At 36.3% G+C, this 15,217-nt stretch overlaps 1 protein-coding gene across 5 annotated transcripts in view; it reads left to right on the plus strand.

Annotated features, from left to right (window-relative positions):
- Window positions 1–10,641, plus strand: part of HS3ST1 (heparan sulfate-glucosamine 3-sulfotransferase 1) — a 96,902-nt gene extending 86,261 nt beyond the window's left edge. For all 5 annotated transcript variants that reach the window (XM_058188002.1, XM_058188001.1, XM_058188005.1 and 2 more), the window contains exon 2: window positions 8,507–10,641. In XM_058188002.1, the coding sequence (XP_058043985.1) occupies window positions 8,633–9,559 (927 nt within the window). In that variant the 5' untranslated portion in view covers window positions 8,507–8,632 and the 3' untranslated portion in view covers window positions 9,560–10,641. The remainder of the gene's footprint in view (window positions 1–8,506) is intronic.
- The last annotated feature ends 4,576 nt before the right edge of the window (window positions 10,642–15,217 follow it).

Consider the following 15,217-nt stretch of genomic DNA (forward strand, 5'->3'; position numbering starts at 1 on the left):
GACCTGAAACAGTAAAAATTATAATGTATTCCAAACTGTCTTCCAGAATATGTTTAAACACAAATCTAGTTTATAATATTAAATAAGTTAAGATCACTTCTTAGACTATTCTTATAAATATTTTGAGTCAAATTTGGCTATTGTTTAAAATAACTTTAGAATCTTCATTCAGAAGCCTCAATTTCCTAACAAGCTGCTGTGTTTTTTTTTCATTTTGCCTAATGCATGCCATATCATTTTGTTACCCAGCAACCAACATGGCCAAATAATAAAAACACATAATTTGTAATAGGGTGCTATAATTTTGATGCCGTACAGGGGAGTTGGGGAAGAAAGAACAGAACTAATTTTTAAATTATGCACCATGAAGCTATTGCAAATGCTCTATGAGATAGGAAAAATGAAGTGTTGCAATTTCAAATCCATAGTTTTCATTATGCAAAGTTGTTCATGATGTTTCTAAATGTGTGCATTTAATTCCATAAAGATAGCAAAATGCAGATATTATTTAGCTAATATTTCCCAATGATCTACTCTGCATCATTTAAACCCTCTTTAGGTTTATTGACCAATTATAGCATAACCATATGCACTAACAATCCAAGCTTCATCAAAATTAATCAATTTCTTAGACTGAACTTGGAATGTTCCTCCAATAGAATTGCTCCCTAAAGCAACTTCGATACACTTAGATCTCAGTTTCATAATGCATTTTGAATCTGATTATCCTTTGTAATATATTTCTGGGCAACATTTTATTTTGGTAGAAATTTCTGCCATATAGAACTATCAACAATTCTGCAAGTATACTGGATTTATCTAGAGCAGAGGTGTGAAACTTGTGTCGTCACAGCGCCATCATGTAACATATCCCAAGTTTTTTCACCCTTTACTAAATCAGCTGTGGGCGTGGCCAGTGCATGACACATCTGGCCTGCAGCCCACAAGTTTTACAGCCCGGATCTAGATCAACAAATATATAGAGATAGAGACATATATCTATACCTATCTCTCTCTGTTTGTCTATCTATCTATCTATCTATACACACACACACACACACACACACACACACACACACATTTTCTTTCATGGTTAACACATATAAACAGGACTTAGGAATCTTACTTTTTAGTTAAACTAAAGATGCTGATGGGGATATTGTAGGGATATTGAAAATGTGAATCCTGTAGGGATATTGAAAATGTGAATCCAGAATGGGGAAGAGAACTAAGTAGAATATTTTGGTGGCCAGGTCAAGGGATGAGATGGGTGTTCTTCCTACACGTCGGTCTATTCTAGAAAGACAAGAGAAATGTAATGACTATGAGTTGGAGAGTGAAGAAGCATAAGTAATCATGAAAATGGGTGAAGATTTGTGTATTCATTCAGCTGCAGTCTAATATAATGGAGTTGTGGAGGTCAGGGACTAGGAGAAATCTAGTGTTTTGAAAACACCATTTTGTATAGTTGCATACAAAGTGTAGGCAGCCCTGGCCAAATTGATCTTTGTCAGGTTTAACTTCACACCATGTAGCAGTTATGTCAGCTTCAGTTCATTTAGGGATTCATCAAAATATACAATTTGATTAGGGGCTCCTACCTTTTAGCCTACAATTGTATTACATTGTTTTGTAAAAGTGCCACTTGCTACTATCAATATAGATGCTAGATGGTGATAGTTGCACAATCAACTGTAGTAGTAGTAGACTGTTTAAGTAGGAATGCATTTGTTCTTAGTCTGAATAGTTTATATCCAAACCTCAGATTTTCATTTCTCCCATCAGTAATCATTAGGAGTGAAATGGCCTTTTTAGTTTCTCCTATTCGTTTTGGAGAGGCTTGTGCAGAATTTTTGGGGAACCAATAAAAATAAATGGCCAACCAAGGAACCAAGTGTCAATTAAGTGCTAAAGCATGGTAAATAGGAGAGTTAATAGAACCTTTAATGGGATGAAGAAAAGGTGGATATACCATTAGGAAGAAGGGATGCTAGACTGTGAGCAACCTAGGTGTTATGGTATCTGCTTACAGCAGGATATATGGTACCTGTTAGAAAACTGATTATTTACAAGGTGGCACGCAAAAAAAAAGTCATGTATCAGGAATGAAGCTGGAGAACAAGAACTAGCAGTAACTAGGATCAAGAGTAGTTATATGCATGCAAATCAGGTACTTTCCACAGCCTTAAAAAACGTATTGGTATTTCTCATTTAGCAACTGCAGCTGGGATTGGCAATTCAGTTGTTATCAAAAGCAGTCACTAAATGAAGCCACAGCTAAGCTTAAGAATCTTAATTCAGCCTTCTTTTGCTTTTCAAACTTGCAAAGATTGTAAATGCAGGCATTGGTTGCAAAATTACTTTTTCATCGCTGTCTTAAGTGCAAACAGTCACTGTCCAAGACAGTTGCTAAACAAGGTCTATCTGTATCCATTGTCTTAGAAACATGGAAGGAAGAAGTGTAAAATTTAAATGTTCGAGCGCATATAGTATCTTTATGGTTTAATCATTGTATAATACAAAATGAAACATGATAAAAATCACTTTGGCCAGAAATGTCTAAACTCCCCCTGAAATATAGAGGCCTTAACTTCTTTGCCTTCCAGAAAACCATTAAAATCTGACTCTTCTCAAAGGCATTGGATCAAGATGGCAACTGAGCTAGCATTTTTGTGGACTTTTTTTTTTTTTTGAGGGTACTGTCATAGTGCTGATGCTTTTAGAGTTTTAAGCTTGTGTTTTTATTACTTGTGAGTTTATTAGCTGCCTAGGGTTGTTTATATAGGCAGCCACATAAATTTCTCAAAGGAATGAATATTCAAATAGACAGGACCTCTGCGTGAATTTGGTTACATTCTATGTTGCAATAAAAAAAACTAATCTAGCTGTGCTGTGTCTGTGAGACTTCTTCTGAGAAGTAAGATTCTGGACATGCAGCTAAGAGTCTGAAGAGTTGAGATTTACAGCCATTTCTGATGTGAAGTCTATTATCTTGAGTGCAAGAGTCAAAAGGAAGACTTTTTAAGCTATGGAAAATGCAATCCAACTTAATTCATGGATGCAATATGCAGAGCTTTAGGGAGAAAAATGTAAGTGTTTTATTTATTATTTATTTATAATGTTGTTTATTGCCTGCCATTTCTCCTGCGGGTAAAAAGTGCATCCATAAAGATCTCCCTGATTTTATCTCTACAAGAGTAACATTGCTGGAGAGAGAGAGAACTGGCCTGAAGTCTCTCTAGAGTCAAGAGCTATTTTCTGTCAAAATGTAACACTTTAATCCAGGGATGTCCAACCTTAGCAACTTTAAGAAATGTGGACTTCAACTCCCAGAATTCCCAAGCCAGCATGTTGGCTGAGGAATTCTGGGAGTTAAAACCCAGAAATCTTAAAGTTGTCAAAGTTGGACATCCCTGCTTTAATCATTACACTAGCCTGGTTCTCCTAGAATCATTAAACATTAGTAATCAACATAAGAGAAACTTCATTGGAATATAATTATGTGGTACTATATAAGGTGAGTGTGAACTGTTACAGACATTCAATATTGAAACTGTAAGACTCTTTATAATTTTGATGTTAGGAGGTAGGAGAAGAGGCCCACATAACTGGTCTTTTCTAGCTTTCTCTGGTATTGTCAAGTTTTGTGATTTCATCACATCAGAAGCTTTGGATGCATGGGAAGAAAATTTTTAGTAAAGATCAGTCTAATTTTAAAGAATAATTATATTCAACTGCAAGTCAACTCTCTGTACTTTCTTATGATGACTGGACAACATTTTGCATTAACATTTATAGCAATATGTAATTCTTTTAATTGCTAAAATGCTTGTTAAGTCTTGTTGCCTGAATTTAAAATATTCTTTATTGTAGTAAAAAAATATTTGAATAACTATGGTTGTTTTCCTAATGCCATATGTTGAAAAGAACTGTTTTCTTATATGTAACTATATTTTCTTAATTAAAACTTGTGAATCATCCTGATATCAGATCTTATTTATAGCTAAAGTCAATGCCTGAACATTTTTTTCAGGAACATTTTCATCCTTCTTTAGAAAATTGTCTTTTAAAAGGCACATACATGTACACAACTTCTGTTTCACTTCAAATACGCCCTTTTATTTTTCCATAAATAATCACATTTTTCAAGCTGTACTTGAAAAGATTTCCTTTTTGACAAGTTGACATTATCTATACACTATTGTTCAGATGGTTGAAACCAAGTTAACTTTTACCTATTGTTGTTTTATTGTTTGCTTCACACCATCAACAGAGCTTCAGTTTCAACTTGACCTACTGAAATTGAAAATGTAACCTTCCCCAAATAATAAATGGGGGATTCTCTGCGTTGACATCTTGCTTAGGGTTTATTCTCTAAGCCTGTGACCTAACACATGCAGAAACTTCTACAAGCTACCTACATGCAACACCAGTAATAATTATACTCTCCCAGTGGGGGCCTAGGTCGGTTGATCTTCACTTGTAGTGTTAATTTTAATGATCACAGAGGTTGAAAATAATAGAAGAAATGAACAGAGAAGCACAGGTGTAAATAACTTAGACGATTGTTTTGACATTCAAGGTGTTCAAAATTTTACAAGTCAAACTCATAAGACCTACAAAAGCATCAAACACACCCATAATTGACAGTACAATAAAACAATAATACAATTAGAAAACAAATGAATCTAGGAAAGGTTCAAATGCCCCAAGATTAGGTTACATATATGATCAATTATATAAACAATGAATTTGCAAATTCTTGGTGGGATGCAAAGAACAACATAACTTGCTTCTTTGTAGCAGAACATTTAATTTGAAGAGCAGTCATTCCCTCATGTCATACAATAAATGCTTTTAAAACTACGAGGATAAAAATTCATTCTGAAAAGTGAAAAGCCCTTTAATTAGAAAAAAAGATTATACAGGTCCTTATGTGCCTAAAAAGTATTACCTTGTTAAGCTGAGAATTCTTGATTATGTCTTATGTGTCAGGAGTCTTGATGACTACTAAGTATCTGCTTAGGAAAAGCCTGAAGTTTAAGTATATGGTTTATATCAGGGGTCCCTAACCCTCAGTCCCTGGACCAGCACCAGGCCGCAGCATACCAGAAACTGAGCCATGCAAACAATCAAAGCCCCATCCGTGGGATGCAGGCAGCACACAAGACCACACCCCTTCTGGTCCGCAGAAAAACCTCTCCATGGAATCAGTCCCTGGTGCCCAAAGGTTTGGGGGCCACTGGTTTACATGGTTATCTGTGGCAGCATGAACTGAAAAGCATGACTGATTTGATTTTAATGATCAAGATTCAGAAAGTAAAATTCAAAGGTGATGAAGTTTTCTGTGTGACCAACACATTGTTATTTTATAGAATAAAGATCTTGGGGGAAAATTGACAGAAGAAAAAAGAAACAAGCATAAAAGTAAAAGAACCATAGAAAAAGAATATACAAATCTTGTACAATATGCACTTAGACTTAAAGTATATACCACTTCATAGTGCTTTACAGCCCTCTCCAAGCAGTTTACAGAGTCAGCATATTGCCCCCAACAATCTGAGTCCTCATTTTATCAACCTCAGAAGTTTGGAAGGCTGGGTCAACCTTGACCCTGTCAGAATCAAACTCTGGAATGGGCAGTGAGTTAGCCTGCAATACTGCATTCTAGCCACTGCGCCATCATTCTAGAACAGTGATGGCTAACCTTTTTGCCATCGCGTGCCAGGGGGCGGGGGGGTCACGCGCATGTGTGCCTACATCCATAATTATATGCGCCCCGCATATGCATGCACAACCCCCCTCTCCCCCTGCTCCTGGCACGCAATGGCCTGGTAGGCCCGTTTTTCTCTCTCACCTGGCTCCAGAGCCTCTCTATGAGTCTGGGGAGGGCGAAAATGGCCTTTCCCACCCACTCCTCTGGGGCCCTCCAGCGGCCAGAAACTGCCTGTTTGCCAACTTCTGGTTGGACAGGAAATGACTTTTTTGTTGTCCCTAGCTTCAGAGACTCCTAGAGAGGCTCTGGAGCCAGATGAGAGAGAAAAAAAGGGCTTCCCCACCGAACCCTTCCAGAGGCAGAAAACAGCCTGTTTCCCTACTTCTAGTAGGCCCAGAAGGCCCGAAAATCAGCTGGCTGGCGTGCACATGTGCACCGGAGCTGAGCTCGCATGCCCACTGATATGGCTACACGTGCCATAGATTCACCATCACGGTACTAGAATATGGAAGCTACTCAGAACAGAGGGGAAAGAATTATGATACAAAATATCACAGAAATATGTTAAGCATGTATTAATGGGAAGTGTAAGATTGGAGTAGCAGTGGTATTCAAAGATGGACTGAAATTATAACAGTAAACAAGAAAAAATTTTGAAATCGTAATTTCTCTGACAATTTTGAAAAAAATGGCAAAGCTGCAGGTGTAGTGGTATAACCTGAGATGTGGTATACTTGCAAAGTATTCTACAATAGTTTGGCATGAGAAGACTTTATCTGTGCTTGATAATTGGAAGAATTCTATTATTGTTCCCTTATAAAAATGGAAAGTACCACAGGACGACATGCAAAAGAAAATAAGGGCATTAGCGTAAATAAACTTAAATTATTATGTCTGAGATTGTCCTGTTGTACAAAAGGAATAATGGGCAATATTTGGGAAGTGTACTTATTATTTATTTGTTTGTTTGTTTATTAAATTTATTTGCTGCCCATAAGTATTGTGGCTTTATGCTGAGCAGAAGGTGCACTTGAGTTTTTGTCTCCAACAGAAAATAGATGACTGCTAGAAAGAAAGTTTAATGTGCATCTGTTTACTTAGAAAAATCACAACATATAGCCTGTGTAAAACCAATATGGAGTTGAAGATTGAATGTGGAATGTGAAAAGGAAAGAAAAGAAAAGCACATGTAGGAATAAATGGAATGCTTTGTAAATGTTCCAGGTATTAGGAATATGACAACTACGTGTGATGTCTTTTTAGTTGTGATATGGATGGATGGATGGATGGATGGATGGATGGATGGATGGATGGATGGATGGATGCATAAGGATAGGATGAATAAGGATTGCATTAAGAGATGTATCATTCAGGAATATGAATGTTTATGTTTTATGCAGATGAGGCTATGTTGTTAGCAGAGAACCCAAATGATTTGTAGGAAGTGTTAAATAGATTGTATAATGCATTGAGTAGCATACATATCTGAAAATTAATATATTGAAGGTCAAATTATTTGTCAATAAGTGAGAATTTGCAAATTATCTATACCTAAATACTAAGAACAACTAGCTGAACATTTACTAAAAATGGAGAAATTTTAAAACATACACATGCTGTTAGAAAGACAATGTGTCCTGTGGGAATGGGGTTTTTTTCCTTCAAAATATGTGAAAATATCTACATATAAAAATATGCTTTTGCCTATCAAGACCAGTGTGAAAGAATTCTATTGTGGTATTTGAATCACACAGAGATAATTGAATGGGGATCAAAGTGCAAAACAAATATATAAAAAAGGAAGTGAGTTGAATGGGAAAGGAAGGGGAAGTTGAATCAACTGTGGTTGGATGAAGTTGATAAGATCCACAGTAAGAAAGAGGTAGGAAGCTTAAAGAAGAAAAAAACAAAGTATTGTGCCAGACTTCTCCTAACAGGCTAATTAAATAGACACAGAAGATCCAAGAACTTTTGATAAGGTAGTTTTATTACAGAAAAGCTAAGAAGCTTTTTTAAAAAATTCTTAAAAGAATTTGAGTGACTGCTGGGTATCAAGTACAAGCTTTGTATATAATGACCAATATTCAGATTTCTTGTACCTCTTTATCTTACTGGTTTTATATGAAGAACAACAAACAATGATCTTTTGAATGGGATACGTATTTTATATATCTGTTTCTGGATTTGGTACCTGTCTGATGTACAAAAGGTTGTTACCTTTTGACAGCATGAAAGCTAACGCAGATTATGTATGGACATAGTGGAAAGAATGATTATTTGCAAGGATAAAAAAGTATTGCTGAAGGTGTTGCAATAAATAGGCTTCGTAAGATTCCCCCACCACCACTTTTCGTCTTTTTCTTCTAATTTCTTTTTACGTTTCTTGTATCTTTTCTGTGCTTTGCAAAATTGCTTACTTCAAAAAGGAATAGCATGAGGGGTATTCATATATGCATATATTGCCAATAAATAATTGATACTATCTGTTAGCATTTGGTTATGCTTATTTCCTGAGAGGGGGGAATGTTTGTGTGTAAGAGAGAGGGAGAGAATTTGAAGCATTGGCTTGTTTTCCATTAGGTGACTCAGTTTAGAAACAGAATTAAAATTAAAATCTCATTTGCGTTGAAACCTTGCAGATGAATAACTTAATTAGTTCTACAGTTTTCCCCTGTTACTTTGTTCCGAGATACAGGAGATTTGCTATCTAAGTCTTCGGCTAAGATGAAGAGGCAAATGGATACCACTACTAATAACTTTATTGTCCTTCTGCTTTTCCCAACCCTCCAGATGCCTGAGAAGTCCACTGTTGTTTTGGTCCCAGCTTCAACATCTGCTTCCTCCACGGGGGCTGAGTTCCATGTTTCATCAGCCAAGCACAACAGCATTTTGCACTGATTGCTCCTTCCTCTCCACATGGCCTTTCTACTACTGTCAGCATACCTTCTGCTGACTCCTGCTCAGGCTGCTCCAGTTGAGAATGGGGCTCTCGTGGAGACGCTGACATCGCAAGTCCTCCTCAGCAATAAGAGTGAACACTATTTAGCACAAGTGAGACCTCCTGGCACAAGCAGACAAATACCTCAGACGATTATCATTGGCGTGCGTAAAGGAGGAACCAGGGCCTTACTTGAAATGTTGGATGTTCACCCAAACATTGTGGTAGCAGCTACCGAAGTCCATTTTTTTGACTGGGATGAAAATTACGTGAAAGGCATAGACTGGTATAGAAGCCTGATGCCATTTTCATATGAAAATCAAATAACTATTGAGAAAACGCCAGGCTATTTTACCTCGCCGCAGGCTCCCGAAAGGATTCACGATATGAATAGCTCTATTAAACTGCTGCTTATTCTAAGAGACCCCACAGAGAGAGTTATCTCTGATTACACCCAAGTCTATTACAATAGGCTGGAAAACCACAAGCCTGTTCAGCCCTTTGAAGACATTGTTATAAAAAACGGAGCCCTTAATACCAAATACAAGGCTATCCAGAGAAGTCTGTATGACGTCCATATGGGGAGATGGCTTAAATATTTCCACTTGGATCAGATTCACATAGTTGATGGGAATACCTTGATCAGAGACCCCCTTCCTGAATTGCAAAAAGTGGAAAGATTCCTTAATTTGCCTTCCAAAATTTTGTCTTCAAATTTTTATTTTAACCAGACCAAGGGCTTCTATTGCATTAGGAGCGATGGAAGAGAGAGATGTTTGCATGAATCCAAAGGGCGCCCGCATCCTGTGGTCAACAGTACAGTCTTAGAGCAACTTTACTCCTACTTCAGAGAGCACAATGAAAAATTTTATAGAATGATTAATCATTCTTTTGACTGGCATTAGTAACTCCGATTTTGAAGAAAAGGGTTTCCTTGTAAACAGTCCTCAGATAAATTATTTTCAAGTTCTTCCTCTTAAATTCCGGGTTACATTCATTTTGATAAGAAGATGATTATTTTCCTCCCTGAGAGAGAGTCTAGGCATGCATTAGCGTGCTCAAGGAAGATAGGCTTAACTTTGGCTTTTAATTACCGGAATAAACTTTGCACCAGCTTAAGTCCCCAACCTCAGTGGAGTTATGTCAGAACTACACTTACATTGTCTGTTTTTATTCAGATTTATGAACAAAAGAAACTTCGCAGAAAACCACTTTAACTGATGCTTTAAAAACCTATAGCTGAAATGTTATTATTCTACTTACAGGTTTTGTTGGCTGCTGTTATTTTTCTATCCAGCTCCATGACAGTGGGACTGATTTTTAGATCTTTTCATACTGTAAGATAATTATATATTAGAAGAAAAGATGACTTAGTGGTTCCATTATATCATTTTATTTATTCAGTGAAATTATAACTGTAAAGTATATGCCATTTAAATATCAAAAGTGAATTTAAACAGTTTTGGTTTATGTTATGGGTCCTTCTATGTAGAATATTCGTAATCGGTAACACAGTTATTATTCACATAGATTTAAAACAAAATAACAATTATTAAGCTTTTAATATTCCCAATTGAAGCAAAAAGGCTCTAAAGTAACACATTATACACAGTAGACATCAGGAATTTTTAAGCTGTATTCTTAGACATCATATCAATTATGTAATCATATAATCATATAAATTATGATTAGATGATTAATCATATAAATTGTATGAGCCACCCTTCATAAATGCATAATTATTAGTCTTGTTTGTGTTTTGTAATCACTTGTTCCAATAGTTTATTAATTAATAGTGGTAATTTGGCACATTTATGAGAAAAAAATTGCCTGCTCTCCAAAGTGTGGAATAATTTTTGTAATATCTATTTGAAGACCAGATGTATTCAAGTGCATAGTAACTTCATGTGGTACTGTATACTATACACACAATATTCAAAATAATCAAGTATGGGTTTCTGATTTATCTATAAAACTATAAAATCTACATGGGTGCATTAGGATTTGTTTATAATACATTTTTACTGGGTAGTGTAACAATCATCTCTGCTTCTCATATTTGCCATCTCTGAGGATTTTGTAGATTGAAGTATAAGCACATATCACTATCACACATTGTTGGCAAATGAAGGTGTTTGGTTAGCAGCCAAGCCTGCAGACTTTATAAAAAAGGATGCTAATTTCTTGTAGGGCATCAAATTGTAGTTAGAAGATACTTTAACACTCACATAGTCAATCCCCTGTCAACGTAGAAAATTCAGTTTTGTAGTATCCATGTGGGATGACCTTTATCTAGATCAGGGGTGTCAAACTCACATCGTCAGGCAGTGTCATGTGACGTATCTGGACTTTCTTCTCATTCGCTTAACCAGGCATGGGCGTGGCCAGCACGAGACACATCCGTCCCATGGGCCAGGAGTTTGACAGCCCTGATCTAGATGGTCCTTAAAAAAACTGAAACACATGAGAGACCTCTTGAGATATTTAAACAGCTTGTAATCTCAGATGTTTTAAATATAGGTAGTCCTTGATTTACAACAGTTCAATTAGTGACTATTCAATGTTACAACGGCACTGAAAAAGTAACTTATGACCATTTTTCACACTTACAACCATTGCAACATCCCCAAGGTCACATGATCAACATTCGGATGCTTGACAACTGGTTTATATTTATAATGGTTGCAATGCCCCAGGTTCATGTGATCACCTTTTGCGAACTTGTGACAAGCAAAGTCAATGGAGAAGCTAGAATCACTTAACATCCTTGTTACTAACTTAACTGCACTGATTCACTTAACAAATGTGTCAAAACAGATCATAAAATAGGGCAAAAGTCAGTTAACAAATGTTTCGCTTCACAACAGAAATGTTGGGCTCAATTATGGTTGTAAGTCAAGGACTACCTGTACTTATTTGAAATTGCTATTCTTACCATTTGAACCCATTGGTATACTTTGTTCTTCTAAATAAGAACAAAGATACCTTGCTTAGATATATGAGATTGTTATATTACAGATAAAGAGTGGACTGCAATGCATGAAAAGATACTTTGGAGATATGAGGCTATATATATCCTACCAGACCTATTAAAAATATTATTTTCATTAATTGAAAGATTAAATTAAAATAGAAACTGTCATACTGCAAAGTAAAGCAATCAAAGTTATTATTATCTTTATTTACCAAAATGCCTCTGAACCGAAAGAACTTGGTTGGAACTCTCTATAAGAGAACACATACAAAATAGAACCTAGCACCATAAAGAGTCCATAGTACCTTTTCCAGTATAAACTTTGATCAATAATGCAACTTATAATTTCTTCACACTGTCTACATTCAGAGTCTCCGGTTAAATTGCGGCACATCAGATTTCTCACGAGCATCATTTTGCTAGATAAACTTTATATTTTTCTATTGAAAAATATTTTTGTATTACTGTTCCTGACAAAATCTCCATGCAGTAAATAAAATTGTACAACACGGTTGTCAAACTCGCCGTGTCACGTTGCCATCATGTGACATTTGGTGACGTTTTTCCCATTCACGGAGCTGGGGTGGGCGTGGCCTGCATATGACGCATTCGGCGCAAGGGCTGCCAGTTTGACACCCCTGTCTTAGAACAACAAAATATAAATACAACTTGAACCGTTGCATAGAATTTTAAAGCATTGGTGAGCATTTTAAAATGAACATGAATTTCCAGTGACATTAAACTATAGGGGAACATACAGGCGTTTAAAATATCACTTAAAATCATGCCCTTATCCTGTGGTGGAACAGTCCAGAAAGTGGGAGTCCTTGTGACCACTAACCTAAAAGAACTCACCAAAAGACCTCTGATAAGACTTTTAATTTCCTATCTTAAATCCAGACAGGTTCATGTAAATATAGGCAGTCCTTCAAAAAACCCTAATCCCAAAATATGCTTAAATGTGCTTATGTTTTAAATTTAATTTTTAAGATCCACTCAAATTTATTATGTCCAGACCAAAGCCTAGTAAATGAAAATAAATAAATTGTCCTTTACTTGACTCCAGAAATATATCCAGTACAGGTGGTGCAAAAGTTGTGTTAGTTTGATCTTCAGAGCAAGCAAGTGGTGGAATTTGGTACCAATGAACTTCCTGAATTGTTTTTTAAATAAACAAACAACATTATAGCAGTTAAACTATATATATACCAGACTGCATCTCACAAGGACTGGGAAGAATGTGTTTGTTCAAATGATCAGAAAGGATTTAAACTTAACCCTGAAAGTCAGAGCTAAATACTTCAAATATAACATTCTGTATACTAGAACTTTAATAGGATGTGTTAAGCCACTTAACTGCCCCAGGATCTGCTGGATGAAAAAAAAATTGTCAAGAATGGGCTGTCCAGTAAATTTTTGAGTTGGTTCTCTGATATTTTGTCCTTCAGAGATGGAGAAAAGCATAAAGGGACCAATTGTTTTTGACTTGCTCCCAACAAATAGACTAGAAAATAAAAATGGTCATACTTTTAAGGAAAATGGAAAATCCGCCATCTGTCAGAAAAAGTATGCGGTTTCCTGCTTGAGCAGGGGTTGACTAGAAGACCTCCAAGGTCCCTTCGAACTCTATTGTTCTGTTATTCTGTTAAAGGTGACCATATAATGCTTTAAAGAAAACTAACATTTGAGTATAGTTAGTTGTTTACCTTGAACAAAAAGCATATTTTAGTAATGTAATGATAATAGGACCCCATGGCAGGAGACACCCTGGAGAAAACATCACAAAATGGAGGGGAATTTGTAACAAGAAAAAAAAACACTAAATGCACAATAGCAAATAATTTAACAACAAAAAAGCAGCAAAATTTTGCAATGACAAAAAAATGGAAGATAGCAGAAACCACTGTAATTGCACAAAAAATACAATGTTCTGAAAATCAAAACAGACACATAGAAGAAGAAAAGAATAAGCCACTTCTCTTCAGGGGGAGAGGAAGAAGATTTGGTGGATCGCAGTTTGACAGCACTTAGGAAGTCTCTAGAGCCAGACATAAAATGATTGGTGATAAATCATCTTGAAAACACTACAGTGGTTAATAGAATTCAACATGGATTTCTCAAGAACAACTCTTGTTGGGAGTTACCTGACACCATTTCCGTTATTATTGGATATATATTTCTTTGTGGACTGTGAAAAACTGTAAACATAATGTATCTTCATTTTGACAAAGCAGTTTTAAATCAATTTTTTTATTGAAGAATTTTATACAATAATAAAAGCAGTACAAATTTAAGAAAGAGGAAAAAGAATAAACAAAAATAATGAATAGATAAAGGAAAAAAGATGAATGTATAAAGAAGCAGCTTCCAATTTTCTTTACAGCGGTTACAAATGCATTCATCATCTATTTTTCCCCTTCTTCCCATATTTTATCCTTTCTAATAATCAAATCCATCCTTTCCAGGGGTTTTTATGCTTTCAGCAAAAAGTCCAGAAAAGGTTTCCGGTTGGTAATAAAAAAAACATTTTATCAATTGTTTTATGATTAGCAAAATGGCTCCTTCCTCTATTTTGAGTCTGTTGTTCAGCATTTGCTTTTTTTTTTCCAAGTAAGGCACAGCAGTGAATTGACCAAAGTTGCTAAGGTAGATTCCTGATTAATAACAGCATCTGAGCTCCCCCAGAAAGTACAGACCACATGGAACCCCTGTTTACCTGATGCAATTGCATCCCACATGAGTTGTGCCCCTTCAGATTTCCCCTATTACAAAATGTCTATTATCTGGACTGTGCCTCTGTTTGTTTGAACACCTCAACCTCAAAATTGTTTTGCAGACATCTGTCCAGTGTTTCCCTGGTATTAATTAGAGGAAAAAGAAAATAAAGCTGAATGTCACTCATATTTATATGGTTTATTTAATCTGAAGCTCCTCATAAAATATCTCAAATTTAGGCATTTAAACGAGAAACAGAATCTGAGGGCCGTTGGGGCAGAACAATTTCCTGTTGAATAGCTACTCTAAAAATATAACCTCATCCTTTGAACGTCATTGCTGAGGAAGTTTTGAACTTTGGGTCTCTTGGTGATGGTATCCCAAATCCACTTTCTACATACTAAATCATATTGATGCAGTTTTGCACTGAACTACGCAGCTAGGATTGTTGAATTTATTACCCTGTAAGGTAAAGGTAATTTGTGCTAGTCGTTCCCGACTCTAGGGGGCGGTGTTCATCACCATTTCAAAGCTGAAGAGCCAGTGCTGTCTGAAGACGTCTCCGTGGTCATGTGGCCAAAGGCGCACAGAACGCTGTTACCTTCCCACAAAGGTGGTCCCTATTTTTCTACTTGCATTTTTTTTTACGTGCTTTTGAACTGCTAGGTTGGCAGAAGCTGGGACAAGTAACGGGAGCTCACCCTGTTACGCAGCACTAGGGATTCGAACCGCTGTACTGCCGACCTTTCGATCAACAAGCTCAGCGTTTTAGCCACTAAGCCACCGTGTCCCTAATATTACCCTGTAGTGGTAGGTAAAGTGTCAAGCAAAACTTCTATCAAGCTATAGATCCCTTCCCATGAACCCACCCTGT

The sequence above is a fragment of the Ahaetulla prasina genome, chromosome 6 (genome assembly GCF_028640845.1).
Source record: "Ahaetulla prasina isolate Xishuangbanna chromosome 6, ASM2864084v1, whole genome shotgun sequence".
Taxonomy (NCBI): Eukaryota; Metazoa; Chordata; class Lepidosauria; order Squamata; family Colubridae; genus Ahaetulla; species Ahaetulla prasina.